The sequence below is a fragment of the Gobio gobio genome (genome assembly GCF_949357685.1).
Source record: "Gobio gobio genome assembly, chromosome: 18".
NCBI classification, from domain to species: Eukaryota; Metazoa; Chordata; class Actinopteri; order Cypriniformes; family Gobionidae; genus Gobio; species Gobio gobio.
Genome location: NC_137111.1, coordinates 822,501 through 843,820, shown reverse-complemented (window position 1 = coordinate 843,820; position 21,320 = coordinate 822,501). Strand labels below are relative to the sequence as shown.

The window sequence follows — 21,320 nt, the reverse complement described above, 5'->3', positions numbered from 1 at the left end:
GGCTGTGTCTTTTCGTTAGTACCACGCGCCTTGAGTTCAAAGCATGGCATGTCATGCTATCAGAACATGTTTTGTATGGTAATATCTGTTTCTCTCTCTCTCCACCTGGTATGAAGATGCTCTTCAGCGGTGCGATCACACTCACAGATGCTATCTTTGTCCTTCTCCTCGTCCTGTCTGGACGTGGGTTTGTCCGGTAGATGGTAGAGAGAGTGATGAATGGTGTGACAGAATAAAGGGGAAGGGTCTGTCCAAATCCATTCTGAGCGCTAGACACATCTGAGACGCTCATCTTCATCCCGTGTGGACACAGGGCCGCTGTCTCTGTGTTGCCCTGAGACTTTTACTCTGAAAACCGTTTCTACATTCAACTATTAAACATGTTTTAACAATTTGACTATCACTTTGTAGCAGAACAAATCTACTATGCATTATCAAGCACTGTATTTGAAATGATAACATTTTTAAAGGCCGGTTTACAAAATCTTTCTACAGATTTTCATATCCCATCTCCAGCGGATTCAGAGTTTATGTAAGAAATGTAAAGTCAAATATTATCAAGGCTTTATCATAGTTTCCACATGCATGTTGATTTAATGCATGTTGAAATATATGATTTATTTGCACTTATGATTTACTTGCTCTTATATATTTAATATATATTTATTTATTTATTGCACTTTGTATTTAAAAAGAACATCATGACTATCGTTAAGTGAATATGTATTTTTTTTATACTTTGTGTTAGAAATAATAAAAGAAAATATTAAAAATATTAAAAATGCATTTTCAATTCTTCAAATGTACAGTGTTATGATGTTTACAGTAACATTATGTATATCTTGTGATTTAGTGTCAGTAGGAAACACTCTCAGGTTCCAAACACTTTTTTTTCTGTATTGACAAATAGTAAAGGCCCCAAAACTCACAGCAAAAGTTATTATTCGCTCTTCGCTTAGGAGTGAAAAAAACATTGAAATACATTCTTTTTCTTGCACATTCAAATCTTTTTTGTGAGTGTGTTTGTGTTAAAGCCTTTGGGAATGAGTTATCAATCTCTCAGAGAAAACACATGTCAGAATGTGTATGAACATCTTTAATATTATTTTTCATTCTCACAACTCAAATTCTTATATTCACACATTGTAAATCTGTTCATGATACACAAAGCCCAATAAGTCGGAAAAACTAAATATTTAAGTTAAGAAACGTAAAGTTTAAGTAAGAAGAACTTGCAGATTTTTATTTTGTACTCATATATTTTGATTGCTCTTAACTTCAGATATGTGAGTAAGCTAATTCATACATTTAAATTAGAATGATCAACTTAAATATTTTCAGTTGTGGAAACTTGACTAGCTTTAATGAGCTAATTCAAAAAATGCCACCTTGCTCATTGGTCACACGTTGGTAATGCTATGATAGCATTAGCATAGCACTCAAATGAGGACAGCAATATAATACATTTATCATAAATCTGTTCTCAAACTGAGCTCATGCTCCTCGTCACATGATTGAAACACAACACACACTTTTCTAAACTAGCATAACAAAACATTAAACCACCTTAAAATTAATTAACAATATAACACTTACCTTTAGCATTTACTCTCCCTTTTGAGTGTCATGGCAAAGCATGCTGGGAAATAGAAATCCCAGCCCAGTTTCAGTTAAATTTAAGTTTCTCTAAATGAAAAGAAACAAGTTCATAAAACTCAAAACACTGAAACAGCTCAGATGGCGTTTTGAGAATGTGAAAGGAAAAGTAAGTTCTAAATACTCATAAACGTTCATTAGTTTGAACTAATGTGTTTAATTTGAGTTGGCTCTACTCAAACCAGTTCATTATTCAAGATACTAATGTATTAAGACTGAATTACAGTTTTTCTCAGTCGCTTTGGTACATTTCTCGAATCATCCTCGACATTTGCAAAATAGTAAGTGCATTTCTCAAAACAATTCGTACAAATAGCAAAACTCCATGGATTACCTGCAAAAGCCAGTCTCTTGCTCAAAATCCTAAGTTCATCTCTCAGAAGTAAATCTCTGCACTCAAAAAAATATTTTGGTCTAAATATAAGTTTTATGTATTTGAATTACATTACAATTTTCCATCCAATTGGACTACATAGTTTTAACATAAACAAACAAATAAACTTAATGTGATTCATATTTGTCAGTCAAACGTAAATGAAATAGGTACGTTTTATGTAATGGTACACAGAAAAATGCCCATGATAAATTAACACAGCCTAGTGCACACTACTGAGATAAAGTACCATTGAAGCAGTGTTCAAGTTAATGAGATAATTGAGTGATGATTGAGAATTAATGATGAACACCTGATGATAATGAGCAGAATCACTGACGGAAAGAGAAACACAAGAACTACAACTGACTTCAGCCACAGCCTTAGATGAAATCAACTGAAGATAAAAGAAGACATTAAACCTCTGAAGATATCAGTAGATGAGGATTAAACAACTTCACAAACAGCATTGTCAGCTTCACGCATTACTAACCAGACTGACTTTATTTCTGTAATTTCTGTTTTAATGAAAATAATAGTTTCATAGTATGGAAGTCACCATACTGGAGATGTGTGTCTGCTTTAGTTGGGCTCTTGACCCTTAATTTTTTTAACTTTAATTTTTCTCTGGCTCCTTTAACTGTGTGTTTATAAAGCACATTTGTTATTTCAAGGGAATCCAAGAGAAAATATTATCAGGTGATATTGGCTATTTGTTTTGGCCTGAATCACTGCTCTAATTTAGAGGCTAATTTGCTGGTTATAGAGGTAATGTGTTATTAATTGTGTTGTATTCATAATATTAGCCATGGGATTATGCAGCACAAAATACAGGATGGTTGTGTTAATTGAATAATATCCAGATAAAAAAAAAAAGTGCACAAAAGGTTTTAATCTACGGCATTACTTAGACACACACAGACATCATGAATCAGCGTTTGAATCTCTACAATGGTGACAATCAAAAAAAATTAAGATAAACAGATCAACTTTGAACATAAAACAAGCAACTAAAATGTCACGACAAAAACAGCAAAAGTAAAAGCAATTAGTAAGTATCAAAGAAAATTTGTCAATTCAGATGCATAATTTATTCATGCCACAATGCATGCTGGGACACATGGGGGGGTTGATTGGTGGTACCCAACATGCACTGCAGCTTGAAGATTTTAATTGATTGTCACCATTGTTGAGATTCATACATTGATTCTTGATGTCTGTGTATATCTAAGCAATGCCATAGATTTAAATCCTGCATATTATTCGAATACCACAACGGTGCTGTAACTCGTGCTGTATAGAATCACATGGCAACTATTATGAATAAAACAAAACTATTAACACAGTACCACAATAACCAGAGTATTAGACTCCGAATGAGATCAGTGATTTAGCCACACGATGTCACTATATAAATAGCCAACATCACCAGATATTCTCTTGGATTTCCTTGCCATAACAAATGTGCTTTATAAACACACAGTTAAAGGAGCTAGAGAAAAAAGTTAGAGAGTTAAGAGCCCAACTAAAGCAGACACTGATCTCCAGCATGGTGACTTCAAACAAAACTATAAACAGAAAATTACAGAAATAAAGTCAGTCTGGTTAATAATGCGTGAAGCTGGTAATGCTGTTTGTGGAGTTGTTTAATCCTCTTCTGCCAAGATCTTCAGATTTAATGTCTTCTTTTATCTTCAGTTGATTTCATCTAAGGCTGTGGCTGAAGTCAGTTGTAGTTCTTGTGTTTCTCTTTCCGTCAGTGATTCTGCTCATTATCATCAGGTGTTCATCATTAATTCTCAATCATCACTCAATTATCTCATTAACTTGAACACTGCTTCAATGGTACTTTATCTCAGTAGTGTGCACCAGGCTGTGTTAATTTATCATGGGCATTTTTCTGTGTACCATTACATAAAACTTACCTATTTCATTTACGTTTGACTGACAAATATGAATCACATTAAGTTTATTTGTTTGTTTATGTTAAAACTATTTAGTCCAAATGGATGGAAAATTGTAATGTAATTCAAATACATAAAACTTATATTTAGACCAAAATATTTTTTTGAGTGTGTGTCAATGAACATGTCAGTGCCATCAGAATGACCAGAGCTTGAGTTATTGTGTATGAATAAGACAATCAATTTGCTCAGTCATGTTGTCAATATAACTGTACTCTGGAGGGATGTTCTGATGTAAATATGGCTAAAATTTTGATGACGATTATTGTATATTGTAGATTACACCTCAGTGTATGTGGGAGTTTGAATGCAAGAGACTGGACAAGATTCACATTTACACTTTTACTGTTTGTACTGTAATGTGTTGATCATGTCATTGCGATACAGAAAGGAAAAGACAGCACTGCATAGCACAAAGAAAAAAAACCCAGAAAAACAAAAGTAGAAATGTGAACGTCTAACGGAAATGTATAGAAATATACTTGACATTTTATGACAACTTGTTCAACCATTTTGCATGTAAAGACTTCTGCTATGAACTAATGGCTAAATGTTGTGGGGGTGAGACTATTCAACAGAGACACATTATAATACATCCTGATCAACATGACATAAGCAGCGGATAATGGAGGAAACAGCAGAGAATTGGACATAATCATTTGCATGGATTAACACAAGCATTTGCAACTTGTTCAAAGAAATGAGAAACTGCTTTTTTGATGTGCAGAAGTGACACAATGATGTGAAGATTGAACAGGTCGCTTCGAGAATTTCAGTTCTGATCTGAGAAATGTACCAAAGCGACTGAGAAAAACTGTAAGGGTGATGGGTTGTTAATAATAGGTCAAATTTGGTTTAAAAAAAAAAAAAAAAAAGGTTTATTTGTTATTGTGCCATGAAGATATAGTATAAATGATGGGATTTTGAATGGTTGTATAAGGGGTGGGTAAATAACAAGCTTTTGCTTCAGCCCGCTCCTTTTCGGACACATGTTATTAATTGATTATTCTTAGATATTGTTTTGTTTGTTATGTGGTAACACAATTATGGTATGTTCATATATATATATATATATATATATATATATTTTTTTTTTTTTTTTATTGGTTGTTGTTTGAAAAAAAAAAGAAAGAAAAAAGAAAATGTCAGTTTTTCTGACTATAAATCATGTTTAGTCTTTTATGGGCATTAAAAACAAAACGTCTTTGAAAAGTCAAAGATTGCCTTCAGTGTTTACACCGCAAAAAAACTCTTCTTACTTACTAATTTTGTCTTGTTTCTAGTCTAAATATCCAAAAATTCTTACATCTAGATGCCTTTACTACATAAGTAAAATTCCATTAGAGATTTTTTCTTGTTTTCTGGGGGAGAAAAAATCTAAATGAAGCGAGTCTTTGCTAAAACAAGCAAAATGAGGAAAATTATATTTTTTTCTGGTTGAAATCTTGTGTCTTGTTTCTGTCCCAAACAGAAATAAGATTATTTTTCTCAGCCCATTGGCAGATCATTTTGCTTGTTTAAGCAAAAACTCAAAATGATCTGCCAATGGGCTGAGAAAAAGAATCTTATTTCTGTTTGGGACAGAAACAAGACACAAGATTTCAACCAGAAAAAAATATTATTTTCCTCATTTTGCTTGTTTTAGCAAAAACTCGCTTCATTTTGATTTGATTTTCAAGAAAACAAGAAAAAATACTTTACTTATGCAGTAGGTATACATGCATCTAGATTTTTTTTTTTCAGATGTTTAGACGAGAAACAAGACAAAATTACTAAGTAAGAAGAGCATTTTTTGCAGTGTAACCTTGCATAATTGTATTTATTTATTTTCTCTTGCTCTGTTATTTTATTTGTATTGTTTTGTGATGTATTTCTTGTTTTTTATTCTTCATGTTATTATGCACAGTGTTTCTTTCGCTGTAAGAGGAAGTTATTCTGATTGAAGATTACCAGGAACATGAATTTAACACACAGATGAATCATGCAGGAGAAGCCCAAGAGCTGTCCATGTTGATGTCAGGGTCTCCAGCTCCAGCTCCAGCTCTCCAGCGCAGGAGGCGGCGGTACTCACACACACAAGCCGGAGGAGAGGCTGTGACGCCCGCAGTGACGCCATCGGTTGCTATGGTCGCAGATTATGTTGCACACATCACATCCGGGGTGCTGGCGTTTGTTTGTAACACACTCTGTTCTCAGGAGCACACTGGTGTGTGGATGATGTGTGGAGGGACGCGAGCGTGAGCGCGATCATGGCCGAGGACGGAGAGTGGGTGCTGGAGAGCGTCGCGGGGTTCCTGGGCAGCCCGGACTGGCTCATCCCGCTGGCGGACTTCATGGAGAACAACTGCTCGGGTATGGACACACTGTCCGCGCGCAGCCTCCGCGATATGATGCTCTGCGCGTGCATGTGAATGCCCTGTGTGTGTGTGTGTGTGTGTGTGTGTGTGTGTGTGTGTGTGTGTGTGTGTGTTTCAGTGTTCGATGAAGAGGATGAGAATAAGCTGACCTACACAGAGATCCATCAGCAGTACAAGCAGCTGGTGAGCGAGCGCCGCTCTGACGCGCGTTAAAGCCGCTTCATCATCATCATCATCCTCCTCCTCGAGCGCACTGAATGATTGACAGCTGCTGTGATTGACAGGTGGAGCGGCTGCTGGAGAACTACATGCAGGAGGTGGGCATCAGTGAGCAGCAGTTTCTGCGCGCGTGCTCGTCTTTCACCAGCTCCAAAGCTCTACAGGTATGAGTCTCCTCACATCTCATCTGCGGATTACTGCGCGTTATAATGCGCCTCAGACGCGCGCAGATCATGTGACTGATGATGAGGCCAGAGTGTGTGTGTGAAGTTTCAGCTCAGAACACCCTCAGATCATTTATTATAGCGTCACATTTGTCTCTATTTGTGTGTGAGCAAAAACACAGTTTGTGTGTGTGTCCCTTTAGATGCAAATTAGCTGCTGCACCCAGATACTTCAGATACTCCATCAACAACAAAACAGGCCAATCTCACTCAGACTAATGTCAGAAATGAGCAGCTGTGGAGCAGCCGTACATGTTTGAGCCGGAGTCACACACACACGAGAGACTCAGGAAGAGATACACACTGAACACTTAGTGATCACATACACACACACACACACACACACACACACACACACACACACACACACACACACTGAACGCTGAGAGGATTGTTTATGTGACGCTAGTTATTGAGGAGACTCCGCTCTCTTTCACGTCTTATTGCGCTTAAACTGTCAAACACACACGGTTATGACAAAAACACACACAGTTCACATAAACACAGTCGGTTATGTGTGTGAACGTAAATATTATCACGTGTGTGTACAGTACCTACTGCTCTATCTACTGATAATATGAATAAAACCACGGAAACTCACTCACTGCTCTCCACTCAATACCTTCAGCAGCTTTAATAAACCAGAGGACTGAGGGGCGGGGTCTGTGCTAATAGGGCGGAGTCTGTCAGCAGTTGTGGGTGGGGACTATGCTAATAGGGTGGAGTCCGTCAGCAGTTGTGGGCGGGGTCTGTGCTAATAGGGTGGAGTCCGTCAGCAGTTGTGGGTGGGGTCTATGCTAATAGGGTGGAGTCCGTCAGCAGTTGTGGGTGGGGACTATGCTAATAGGGTGGAGTCCGTCAGCAGTTGTGGGCGGGGTCTGTGCTAATAGGGTGGAGTCCGTCAGCAGTTGTGGGCGGGGTCTGTGCTAATAGGGTGGAGTCCGTCAGCAATTGTGGGCGGGGTCTGTGCTAATAGGGTGGAGTCTGTCAGCAGTTGTGGGCGGGGTCTGTGCTAATAGGGTGGAGTCCGTCAGCAGTTGTGGGTGGGGACTATGCTAATAGGGTGGAGTCCGTCAGCAGTTGTGGGTGGGGACTATGCTAATAGGGTGGAGTCTGTCAGCAGTTGTGGGTGGGGACTATGCTAATAGGGCGGAGTCTGTCAGCAGTTGTGGGTGGGGACTATGCTAATAGGGCGGAGTCCGTCAGCAGTTGTGGGTGGGGTCTATGCTAATAGGGTGGAGTCCGTCAGCAGTTGTGGGTGGGGTCTATGCTAATAGGGCGGAGTCCGTCAGCAGTTGTGGGTGGGGACTATGCTAATAGGGTGGAGTCCGTCAGCAGTTGTGGGTGGGGACTATGCTAATAGGGCGGAGTCTGTCAGCAGTTGTGGGTGGGGACTATGCTAATAGGGCGGAGTCTGTCAGCAGTTGTGGGTGGGGACTATGCTAATAGGGCGGAGTCCGTCAGCAGTTGTGGGTGGGGACTATGCTAATAGGGTGGAGTCCGTCAGCAGTTGTGGGTGGGGACTATGCAAATAGGGCGGAGTCCGTCAGCAGTTGTGGGTGGGGACTATGCTAATAGGGCGGAGTCCATCAGCAGTTGTGGGTGGGGTCTATGCTAATAGGGCGGAGTCTGTCAGCAGTTGTGGGTGGGGACTATGCGAATAGGGCGGAGTCCGTCGGCAGTTGTGGGTGGGGACTATGCTAATAGGGCGGAGTCTGTCAGCAGTTGTGGGTGGGGACTATGCGAATAGGGCGGAGTCTGTCAGCAGTTGTGGGTGGGGTCTATGCTAATAGGGCGGAGTCCGTCAGCAGTTGTGGGTGGGGTCTATGCTAATAGGGCGGAGTCTGTCAGCAGTTGTGGGCGGAGCCTACGCATATCTGACATCACACTGCTAGAAATTGCAAACGGCTTGTGATTTCTGAGGATTAGTGTGTGGATTTGTGCCACTGTAGGGAGGTTTTGTACACACTGCAGACACACATTAGTGTTCAAACACATGTAAAAGTGTTTTCTGCATAATGGATCCCCTTCAGTGGCTCGGGCTGGTGGATTTACTGGTTTAAAATGTAGTGCTGCAGATCATCCTCTCTTCTGAACACCGTATTAAATCGCTCAATGTTTTTGTAAAGTCACAGAAATGCTCATGGGCGTCGGAAGCAAAACATTCACTGGAGTAGATTCCATTTACATGAAGTGCCGTGTTTACTACACGTCTGGCTGGACAACTTTGGAGTTTAGACGCAAACCGAATCCGCCTCTTGCTGAACTCACTCTACTCCCTTTCCCATCACAGATCAGAGCGGAAAGGCATTTATTTTCAATAAAAATGAAGAAAATGTTAGAAAAGTGGAAATAAAGCGTGAGATGGTGGTCCAGTGGGTTAAACCACTGAACTGGTATGCAGAAGGTTGCTGGTTCGATCCCAGCGGTCACCACCAGTGTGTCCTTGAGCAAGGCTTTACTCCATGATGCTCCAGGGGGATTGTCCCTGTAATAAGGGCACTGTCAGTCGCTTTGGATAAAAGTGTCTGCCAAATGCATAAATATAAATATACAGCGTCTAACGTGTTTAATAACAAGTGTTTATCTGTTAGGGGTAAACAGACGTGCTGAATTACAGACGGTAAAAGTGAGTGGGTCCAATATCATTGGTCGTAAAAAGTGGGTGGGTCTTATCCCGCCCTCATACAATAGTTCTGACGCCCATGGAAACGCTGTTGTGGATTACTAGGTGTAGTGCTGAACCTACTGTAGTTATTATATTTTCCAAGGATCAGCGTTCTCCTCTAGACCTGATCAGGCAGACCAAACCGAGGCTGTGGACTCTGAGGGCTGGTGGTGCTCACACCGACTACAGCGCCACCGATCGGCCTGAAGGGGGCGCTACAGCTCAAGAGGACGGAATGGCTCATTTCCCGGGTATTTGGGATTTTGTAAACTAGTCCTAGGTGTTTCGCTCGATCGGAACCGAACCAGTGCAGAAAGACTCTCTGCAGTCTGATGGTCAGAATTTCGATTCACATCTGTAACAGGACACCAAAAAAGAAAGAAGTGGGCGTGGCCACTTTTACTAAAACGGCTATCCCTATTGAAAGAAATGAAATCTTTCCCCAAACTCGGTACACCTGTGTACGGGCTCGGTCTGTGGTCGCGAGAAAAAGGACGCAGCGCCTGGCCACTCGGTGGCGCTATAACATGAAAACAGCTACACTACAGTCAGTCCGATTGACTTGAAAATTGGCATGTGGTGTCTTTGGAAAGAAATCGTCCACCAGGGGGCGCTGTCTCTCACATTCATTAAGGATTGCATATCATGCGATTTATGTGTTTCTCCCATTCATATCATATGATAGAATCCCTGATACTGAGAGACTTTGTCTGTAGGACGCCGCTGTCAGCCGAACCTTTCGTTAAATATTGGACATTATTTCAAAAACATACTTTTGTGAACTAGTCTGAGGTGTTTGGCTCAACCTCAGTAACTGTTAGAAGCATTGAAACACATGTTTTCCATCTGTGATCTAGCGGTTAGTGTCATGTTTTCATCTCATTTCCTGTATTCTGTAGTTTCATTAGTTGCCATGGACACTCATGGGTCCGCTGATCTCGTTCCCGAGGCCCAGAATCCTTCATGACGCTTGATTTCTGCTGTTGATCCTGAAAGCATCCCAGCCTGCCCTGAGCAGAGCCTGAGAGAGTCATGCCGGAGATTAGAGATCTGGGTCAGTGAGACGTGAGACTGACCTGAGCTAGAAACTGCTGATCGGCTGAAGTCAGTCATTGATGCAAATAAACACCGTAAAGAAGATTTTCAGCGCTTCACCGCGAACGCTCACCCACAGCCAATCAGAGCTGACCTTGTGCATCACATGAGACACTGGGACAGAAATAAAGCTTGACATTTACACTTTACACAACCTTATCTCACAGTCTCAGTGTAAGGTTACGTCTCTTAGCCTTCGATGACGTCTGTAATAAACAGGTTTGATTTGAAATGCATATTTCTTCATATAGTGGTGAATAATTCCCGAGCTGTGACACCTGTGCGGCTTCTGTGTGCTATGGAGACAGTGGAGCTCACACAGGTTTGTGGACGATGAGCCGGGTCATTGAGTCCGGACAGTGATGGACTGTTCACAGGTCAGTCCTGTGGATTTCTGTCTCTGGACCGCAGGAAGAGGCGATGTGTGTGTGTGTGCTCATGGGTAATGTGAGGCGGGATGATAACTGTGTGTTCTTCTCTAACAGGCGGTTTTCCAGCCCGTTCTTGCTACCAATGATTTCCAGATGTTCCGCTCTCTGATGGTCCAGAAGAACATGGAGCTTCAGCTGCAGGCGCTGCACGTCATCAAAGAGAGAAACGGTATGTACACCACTAATGTGTGTGTGTGTGTGTGTGTGTGTGTGTGTGTGTTCATCAAATGTATTATATTTTACATGCTGACTGATTTACTCACGCTCTCATATGGAGGCTTGAATCTTGCAGTATATCTCACAATTCTGACTTTAATTCTCCAGTTATATCTAAACTCAGAATTGCAAGAACTCGCAATTGTAAGAAATAAAGTCAGAATTGCGAGATTCAATTCAATTCAATTCAAATTTATTTGTATAGCGCTTTTCACAATACACATCGTTTCAAAGCAGCTTTACAGAAAGTGCATTTTATAAATGTACATTGAAAAATGTTAGAAAGAGAATGTTAAAGAAAAATGTTAGAATAAGTTAATCAATCATGTATTATTTTAGGCCATAACAACGCTGGCGTTGAGTCGTCTCATCACACTAGTGTCCCGAGATAACAACAGAAAAGCAGATGGGAAATAATTAGCATAGCTGCTGTTCAGAGTATTAATGCTGTTGGTGCGATTTAACTGTAGTATAAAACGTATTTATAATGTGAATGCTTGGCTAAAGAGATGCGTCTTTAATCTAGTTTTAAACTGGGACAGCGAGTCTGAACCTCGAACAATATCAGGAAGACTATTCCAGAGTTTAGGAGCTAAATGTGAAAAAGCCCTCCCTCCTTTAGTGGACTTAGATATCCTAGGAATGACCAGAAGCCTCGAGTTTAGTGATCTTAAAGAGCGCCATGGATTGAAGATCCGTTAGATACACTGGAGCTAAACCATTTAGGGCTTTATAGGTCAGTAGCAATACTTTGTAATTGATACGGAACTTAATAGGTAACCAGTGTAGGGATGATAAAATTGGTGTTATATGATCATATTTTCTTGACCTAGTAAGAACTCTAGCAGCCGCGTTTTGGACTAACTGTAGCTTGTTTATTGATGATGCAGGACAACCAGCTAATAAAGCATTACAGTAATCTAGTCTCGAGGTCATGAATGCATGAACTAACTTTTCTGCATCAGAAATAGATAGCATGTTACGTAGCTTAGCAATGTTTCTAAGATGGAAAAATGCCGTTCTTGTAACATATGAAATATGATTTTCGAATGTCAGGTTGCGGTCTAATATAACACCCAGGTCTCTTACTGTAGTGGATAAAGCGACAGGACATCCTTCCAAGTTAAAATTGTATTGTGAGAGGTTTTGTGGGCAGTTTTTTGGACCAATAAGTAATACCTCCGTTTTATCTGAATTCAATAGCAGAAAATTACACGTCATCCAGTATTTAATATCTTCAACACACGCTGTCAGTTTAGATAATTTAGCGTTTTCATCTGGTCGTGATGAAATATATAATTGAGTGTCATCAGCATAACAGTGGAAATTAATTCCATGTTTTCTTATAATATTACCAAGTGGCAGCATATATATAGAGAATAGCAGAGGGCCTAGCACGGATCCTTGCGGCACCCCATAGTCTACTGATGTTATCTTTGATTTTTCCCCATTTAGACAGACAAAATGGTAGCGGTCTGATAAGTACGATCTAAACCAGTTTAATGCCTGTCCCTGAACACCAGTATAATTTTGAAGTCGATCTAAGAGTATTTTATGATCTATAGTATCGAACGCAGCACTAAGATCGAGTAGAACTAGTATTGAGATACAGCCTTGGTCAGAAGCTAGAAGTAAATCATTTGTGATTTTAACGAGTGCGGTTTCTGTGCTGTGATGCGGCCTGAATCCTGATTGAAATTTTTCATAGATATCATTTTCTTGCAAGAAAGAGCACAATTGAGCGGACACAACTTTTTCTAGTATTTTAGACATGAATGGAAGATTTGAAATTGGTCTGTAATTTGCCAGGTTATTATGATCTAATTGTGGCTTCTTAATGAGAGGTTTAATGACTGCCAACTTGAATATTCTTGGAACATGACCTAAAGATAAAGATGAGTTAATAATATTGAGAAGAGGCTCTTCCACTACAGGTAACAACTCTTTCAGTAGTTTAGTGGGTATTGGATCTAATAAACATGTTGTTGGTTTAGATGCAATGATAAGTTTATTTAGCTCTTCCTGTCCTATAGTTGTAAAGCGGTGTAGTAGTTCTTGAGGGGCGATAGTTGCGGTTGAATCATAAGACATCATTAATGATTGTACATTTACAATTTTGTTTCTGATGCTTTCTATTTTCTCAGTGAAGAAGTTCATAAAATCATTACTACTAAACTGTGACGGAATATTTTGCTTAGGCGATGTTTGTTTATTTGTTAGTCTAGCCACAGTGTTAAATAAAAACCTTGGATTATTTTGGTTATTTTCTATTATTTTGTGGAGATGCTCAGCCCTGGCTGCTTTTAGGGCCTTTTTATAACGTGACATACTATCTTTCCACGCAATTCTAAAGACCTCTAAATTAGTTTGTTTCCATTTACGCTCTAAGTTACGAGTTTCTCTCTTGATAACATGTGTAGCACTGTTGTACCATGGTGCTTTAGTTTTCTCTTTAACCTTTTTTAATCTAATTGGTGCAACAATTTCTAATGTACTAGAGGAAATGGTGCTCATACTGCTAGTCATTTCCTCTAGTTCATCTGTTTGTTTGGGTTCACTGAGCAGCTGAGACAGATCAGGTAAGCTATTTGAGAATCTATCTATAGTGGTTGGAAGGATTGTTCTGCCTGGTCGATAACGTGGCGCAACATGACAGATTTCAGCAGTACGCAGTATGCAAGTTACCATGTAATGGTCAGTGACATCATCACTTTGTGGTATAATATCTATATCGGTTGGGTTGGTTCCATGTGATATAATTAAATCTAGTGTGTGATTAAGACGATGAGTGGGACCAGTGACGTTTTGCTTGACCCCAAAGGAGTTTAATAGATCTGTAAACGCAGCCCCTAACGCGTCATTTGTGTTATCTACGTGTATGTTAAAATCTCCAACAATTAATGCTTTATCGACGTTGACCAATAGATCTGAGAGAAAGTCTGCAAACTCTTTTAGGAAATCAGCATAGGGCCCTGGAGGTCTATATACAGTAGCCAAGGCTAGAGATAATACAGATTTCTTTCTTACATCTAATAGCGTAACATTTAGCACTAGTACTTCAAATGAATTTAACCTGTGACCTGTTTTCTGGGTAACATTAAGAATATCTCTATAGATTGTTGCAACACCGCTGCCACGACCAATCAGACGGGGCTCATGCTTATAACAGTATCCTGGCGGAGTAGACTCATTTAGACCGAAATAATCTTTTGGCTTAAGCCAGGTTTCAGTAAGGCAAAGTACATCGAAACTATTATCTGTGACCATTTCATTTACAATAACCGCCTTAGGTGTGAGCGATCTAATGTTTAGAAGACCTAGTTTTAGAAATTGTTTTTGTTCACTAATATTGCGATTTTCTGGTTTAATCACAATTAGATTTTTCCTAGATCCTACAGTAGATTTAATGTTTGACCTCACTAAACGAGGAATAGACACAGTTTCTATATAATGTTCTACATTGGTACTTATGTCAATTAAGTTAGGACAGCAAATACTGTGATTTGGACTTTGACTTACTAGTCATATTGTGTTCAACGCCCTGGAGATGTTGTCCGACAGAAGAGCCGCTCCGATTCTGCTGGGGTGAAGGCCATCAGGACGGAAGAGCCTAGGTCGCTCCCAGAACAGATTCCAATTATTTACAAAGAGCAGCTTCTGTTCATTACACCATGACATTAACCATTCATTTAGAGCAAATAATCTACTGAACTTTTCATGTCCTAGTCGGTACGTGGGAAGCGGTCCAGAAACGACGATCGTTGCTTCAGGCGATGTTCTGCGAGATGTAAGCGTTTGTGGTGGCAGAAGTGAGTGCCCATGTTCCAGTGGCTGATGTGTTTATAGAGTGAAGCACTGGTGTATGAACCAGCATTAATGATTGAACGATGCTTTATTAACACTGGCCACATCACATAGAGTTCACCAATAAGGCCCCGTTCACACTGCAGGCAAAAGTGGCCCAAATCAGATTTTTTTTGGGGTCAAGTGACCAGGTCAGACTTCTTCAGAGGTAGTGTGAACACTCAAATCTGGCCCAGATCTGATTTTTTCAAATCAGATTTAGACCACATACATATGTGGTCCTGAATCAGACCCAGATCTGATGTTTTCAATGTGGCCGCAGTGTGAACAACCAAGGTGGATTTGATGCGACTTTTACGTCAATCTACGTCGACATTTGTCACAATTATGCACCGGCGAGTTAGCCCTAGACACAACAGACACAGACAGTAACATTAAAAACTTGACTAGATATGGAGAACAGCGATGGAGCGAGTCAATGGAGGGAGAGTGAGGTGTGTTAGACTTTATTAGTATATGGGGAGATGCTTCAATTCAAGCTAAACTAGAAGGATCCTTACCGTAACCGCTCCATTTTTGAAAAAATAGCACACGAAATGGAAGAACGGGGACACAGAAGAACGTAGCTTCAGTGCCAAAGGAAGGTGAAGAGTCTTAAAGGTAAATTTAAAGAAGTAAATGATTCTAACAACCGAAGCGGTCGTGGTCGCATCGCCCATTTTATAACGAGATTAGCCGTGTTATGGGCGATAAACTCAGCTGTCAGCCGTTAAACCCGCAAAAGGCCAAAATAACACATTTTGCTCTCTTTCTCTTCGTTCTTGTCCTCTTCAGCACCTGCTCATTAATGCTACCGCTTCCATTACACAAACATTTTGAAATAAAAGCAAAAATCAGAATGGAGCATTAAGACTTGCGGTGTGAACGGGGCCTAACAGATTCACTGCAGTGAAGTGTTTACAGCGATCGGCCGGTCACAAATGACCAATAATCACAATCAATCCTCATATGAGAGTGATTAGTGAAGGGTCATATGATTCTGAAGACTGGAGTAATGATGATAAATGCAGCTTTGATCACAGGAATAAATGACACTTTACTATACAGGTGCTGGTCATATAATTAGTAAATATCATCTAAAAGTTGATTTCACTAATTCCATTCAAAAAGTGAAACTTGTATATTATATTCATTCATTACACACAGACTGATATATTTCAAATGTTTATTTCTTTTAATTTTGATAATTATAACTGACAACTAAGGAAAATCCCAAATTCAGTATCTCAGAAAATGAGAATATTGTGAAAGGTTGAATATTGAAGACACTCTAATCAGCTGATGAACTCACAACTAGAGCTCGACCGATAGTGGATTTTACCGATACCAATAACTAGGTTGGACCGTACTTTCCGATAACCGATTAATCGACCAATAGTTTTTCAAATGGATACTGGATAAAAAAACATAATTAAAACAGTGCTGAACTTTGAAAATGTGCTACATTAAAAACATATAAATATGAATATTAAAATGAGAAGTTCTAACATAATTCTTTTAGAAAATAATTCAAACATTAAAATATTACAGGTCAAATTTGTTTCTTTACCTATAACCTAGAAACATGCATGTACATTTCATAGGTAACACTATGTAAGTCCCTGTGCAACAAGGATGTGTTGTAGTGAATCTTATTGTAGTGTTACCATTTCATATAAATCCAAACAGTCTGCTTTTTTAGAAGGAGAGTATCTAATAAAAAACGAGTGCGCTTCTGCTTTGTTTATGTTTCTGTCGGCAGCATGATGATACAGTTTGCTTTCTCACATCACTAATTTTATATGCAACATTTGAGTCGGACTTGCGTGTGTTTTTATCACATTGTTTTACCTGCTTGAGGTTCTGCTAATATTAGCATCCTCAGCCTCGTCAACAAAAACACACACTGCTGTTCTTTACCTGTTAATGCAGCATCTAGTCAAGAAATGAATGACTTTATAATGATTTGGCAACAAGTACTGTAGTGTTCAGTATTCATACCGTTTCGCTGTTGAACATCTGATGTGTCAGCACTCTCTGTGCAGCGCGTGGTAATGTAAACAACACACGTGAGGGTTTTTTTCGCCTCTAGAGGCCGCTCTCGTGCTTTATAATGCCAGCAGACCCTTCTCAGAGCTCTCGTCCTGTGTGATAACAGCGCACCCGTCTCAGCCGCTCCACCAACGGATGCAACACGGGAAAACTATCGGTGTGGATTTTTTTGCCGATAACCGATTGTTCCACCAATCAGCTATTGGTACCGATTAATCTGCAAAACCGATGAAAAGGTTGACCTCTACTCAAAACACCTGCAAATGCCTTTAAATGGTCTCTCAGTCTAGTTCTGTAGGCCACACAATCATAGGGAAGAAGCTGACCTGACAGCTGTCCAAAAGACGACCTTTGACCCCTTGCACAAGGAGGGCAAGTTGCAAAAGAGGCTCAGAGCTCTGTGTCCAAGCACATTAATAGAGAGACAAAGGGAAGGAAAAGATGTGCTAGAAAAAAGTGTACAAGCAATAGGGATAACCGCACCCTGGAGAGGATTGTGAAACAAAACCTATTCAAAAATGTGGAGGAGATTCACAAAGAGTGGACTGGAGCTGGAGTCAGTGCTTCAAGAACCACTACACACAGACGTATGCAAGACATGGGTTTCAGCTGTCGCACTCTTGACCAACAGACAGCGTCAGAAGCGTCTCACCTGGGATAAAGACAGACAGCGTCAGAAGAGTCTCGCCTGGGCTAAAGACAGACAGCGTCAGAAGCGTCTCACCTGGGTTAAAGACAGACAGCGTCAGAAGCGTCTCACCTGGGCTAAAGACAGACAGCGTCAGAAGCATCTCGCCTGGGATAAAGACAGACAGCGTCAGAAGTGTCTCGCCTGGGCTAAAGACAGACAGCGTCAGAAGCGTCTCGCCTGGGCTAAAGACAGACAGCGTCAGAAGCGTCTCGTCTGGGCTAAAGACAGACAGCGTCAGAAGCGTCTCGTCTGGACTAAAGACAGACAGCGTCAGAAGCGTCTCACCTGGGCTAAAGACAGACAGCGTCAGAAGCGTCTCGTCTGGACTAAAGACAGACAGCGTCAGAAGCATCTCACCTGGGCTAAAGACAGACAGCGTCAGAAGCGTCTCACCTGGGCTGAAGACAGACAGCGTCAGAAGCGTCTCGCCTGGGCTAAAGACAGACAGCGTCAGAAGCGTCTCACCTGGGCTAAAGACAGACAGCGTCAGAAGCGTCTCGCCTGGGCTAAAGACAGACAGCGTCAGAAGCGTCTCGCCTGGGCTAAAGACAGACAGCGTCAGAAGCGTCTCGCCTGGGCTAAAGACAGACAGCGTCAGTAGCGTCTCACCTGGACTAAAGACAGACAGCGTCAGTAGCGTCTCACCTGGACTAAAGACAGACAGCGTCAGAAGCGTCTCGCCTGGGCTAAAGACAGACAGCGTCAGAAGCGTCTCGCCTGGACTAAAGACAGACAGCGTCAGAAGCGTCTCGCCTGGACTAAAGACAGACAGCGTCAGAAGCGTCTCGCCTGGACTAAAGACAGACAGCGTCAGAAGCGTCTCACCTGGGCTAAAGACAGACAGCGTCAGAAGCGTCTCGCCTGGACTAAAGACAGACAGCGTCAGAAGCGTCTCGCCTGGACTAAAGACAGACAGCGTCAGAAGCGTCTCGGCTGGGCTAAAGACAGACAGCGTCAGAAGCGTCTCGCCTGGGCTAAAGACAGACAGCGTCAGAAGCGTCTCGCCTGGGCTAAAGACAGACAGCGTCAGAAGCGTCTCGCCTGGGCTAAAGACAGACAGCGTCAGCGTCAGAAGCGTCTCGCCTGGGCTAAAGACAGACAGCGTCAGAAGCGTCTCGCCTGGGCTAAAGACAGACAGCGTCAGAAGCGTCTCGCCTGGGCTAAAGACAGACAGCGTCAGAAGCGTCTCGCCTAGGCTAAAGACAGACAGCGTCAGAAGCGTCTCGCCTGGGCTAAAGACAGACAGCGTCAGAAGCGTCTCACCTGGGCTAAAGACAGACAGCGTCAGAAGCGTCTCGCCTGGGCTAAAGACAGACAGCGTCAGAAGCGTCTCACCTGGGCTAAAGACAGACAGCGTCAGAAGCGTCTCGCCTGGGCTAAAGACAGACAGCGTCAGAAGTGTCTTGCCTGGGCTAAAGACAGACAGCGTCAGAAGCGTCTCGCCTGGGCTAAAGACAGACAGCGTCAGAAGCGTCTCACCTGGGCTAAAGACAGACAGCGTCAGAAGCGTCTCGCCTGGGCTAAAGACAGACAGCGTCAGAAGCGTCTCACCTGGGCTAAAGACAGACAGCGTCAGAAGCGTCTCGCCTGGGCTAAAGACAGACAGCGTCAGAAGTGTCTTGCCTGGGCTAAAGACAGACAGCGTCAGAAGCGTCTCGCCTGGGCTAAAGACAGACAGCGTCAGAAGTGTCTCGCCTGGACTAAAGACAGACAGCGTCAGAAGCGTCTCGCCTGGACTAAAGACAGACAGCGTCAGAAGCGTCTCGGCTGGGCTAAAGACAGACAGCGTCAGAAGCGTCTCGCCTGGGCTGAAGACAGACAGCGTCAGAAGCGTCTCGCCTGGGCTAAAGACAGACAGCGTCAGAAGCGTCTCGCCTGGGCTAAAGACAGACAGCGTCAGAAGCGTCTCGCCTGGACTAAAGACAGACAGCGTCAGAAGCGTCTCACCTGGGCTAAAGATAGACAGCGTCAGAAGCGTCTCACCTGGGCTAAAGACAGACAGCGTCAGAAGCGTCTCGCCTGGGCTAAAGACAGACAGCGTCAGAAGCGTCTCGTCTGGACTAAAGACAGACAGCGTCAGCGTCAGAAGCGTCTCGCCTAGGCTAAAGACAGACAGCGTCAGAAGCGTCTCACCTGGGCTAAAGACAGACAGCGTCAGCGTCAGAAGCGTCTCGCCTGGGCTAAAGACAGACAGCGTCAGAAGCGTCTCGTCTGGACTAAAGACAGACAGCGTCAGAAGCGTCTCACCTGGGCTAAAGACAGACAGCGTCAGAAGCGTCTCACCTGGGCTAAAGACAGACAGCATCAGAAGCGTCTCACCTGGGCTAAAGACAGACAGCGTCAGAAGCGTCTCACCTGGGCTAAAGACAGACAGCGTCAGAAGCGTCTCACCTGGGCTAAAGACAGACAGCATCAGAAGCGTCTCGTCTGGACTAAAGACAGACAGCGTCAGAAGCGTCTCACCTGGGCTAAAGACAGACAGCGTCAGAAGCGTCTCACCTGGGCTAAAGACAGACAGCGTCAGAAGCGTCTCACCTGGGCTAAAGACAGACAGCGTCAGAAGCGTCTCGCCTGGGCTAAAGACAGACAGCATCAGAAGCGTCTCGCCTGGGCTAAAGACAGACAGCGTCAGAAGCGTCTCGCCTGGGCTAAAGACAGACAGCGTCAGAAGCGTCTCGTCTGGACTAAAGACAGACAGCGTCAGAAGCGTCTCACCTGGGCTAAAGACAGACAGCGTCAGCGTCAGAAGCGTCTCACCTGGACTAAAGACAGACAGCGTCAGAAGCGTCTCACCTGGGCTAAAGACAGACAGGACTGGAGCTGCTGAGTGGCCAGAGTTATGTTCTCTGATGAAGTCAATCCGGGTCCAGAGTCTGGAGGAAGAGAGGAGAGACACACAATCCACACTGCTGGAGCTCCAGTGTAAAGTTTCCACAGTCAGTGATGGTTTGGGGTGCCATGTCATGCGCTGGTGTTGGTCCACTGTGTTTTCTGAGGTCAGAGGTCAACATGCTCACACTCTTTAGCTGGCCAAGATTTCTAAAAATCCTTTCTTTGTATTGGTCTTAAGTAATATTCTAATTTTCTGAGATACTGAATTTGGGATTTTCCTTAGTTGTCAGTTATAATCATCAAAATTAAAAGAAATAAACATTTGAAATATATCAGTCTGTGTGAAAAGAATGAATATAATATACAAGTTTCACTTTTTGAATGGAATTAGTGAAATAAATAAACTTTTTGATGATATTCTAATTATATGACCAGCACCTGTATATTCACACAGAACAGCTGATCTACACTGGAGGAATATTTCACTGTTTTACTGGAGTGTGTGTGTGTGTGTGTGTGTGTCAGGTGGGCTGCCCGAGTGTCTGACCGACGGTGTGGACGTCATGAATGAGCTCGAGCAGCAGGAGATGAAGATTCTTCAGGAGGTTCTCAGGTGAGCGTGAACGCATCAGGTGAGCTTGACCTCATCAGGTGAGCGTGACCTCATCAGGTGAGCGTGAACGCATCAGGTGAGCGTGA

At 42.2% G+C, this 21,320-nt stretch overlaps 1 protein-coding gene across 1 annotated transcript in view; it reads left to right on the top strand.

Moving 5' to 3' along the window:
- Positions 1 to 6,114: 6,114 nt before the first annotated feature.
- Positions 6,115 to 21,320, top strand: part of cfap36 (cilia and flagella associated protein 36) — a 33,238-nt gene continuing 18,032 nt past the window's right edge. The window contains exons 1-5 of the mRNA XM_079842540.1: positions 6,115 to 6,345; positions 6,469 to 6,533; positions 6,635 to 6,733; positions 11,042 to 11,156; positions 21,147 to 21,234. Of these exons, the coding sequence (XP_079698666.1) occupies positions 6,243 to 6,345; positions 6,469 to 6,533; positions 6,635 to 6,733; positions 11,042 to 11,156; positions 21,147 to 21,234 (470 nt within the window). The 5' untranslated portion in view covers positions 6,115 to 6,242. The remainder of the gene's footprint in view (positions 6,346 to 6,468; positions 6,534 to 6,634; positions 6,734 to 11,041; positions 11,157 to 21,146; positions 21,235 to 21,320) is intronic.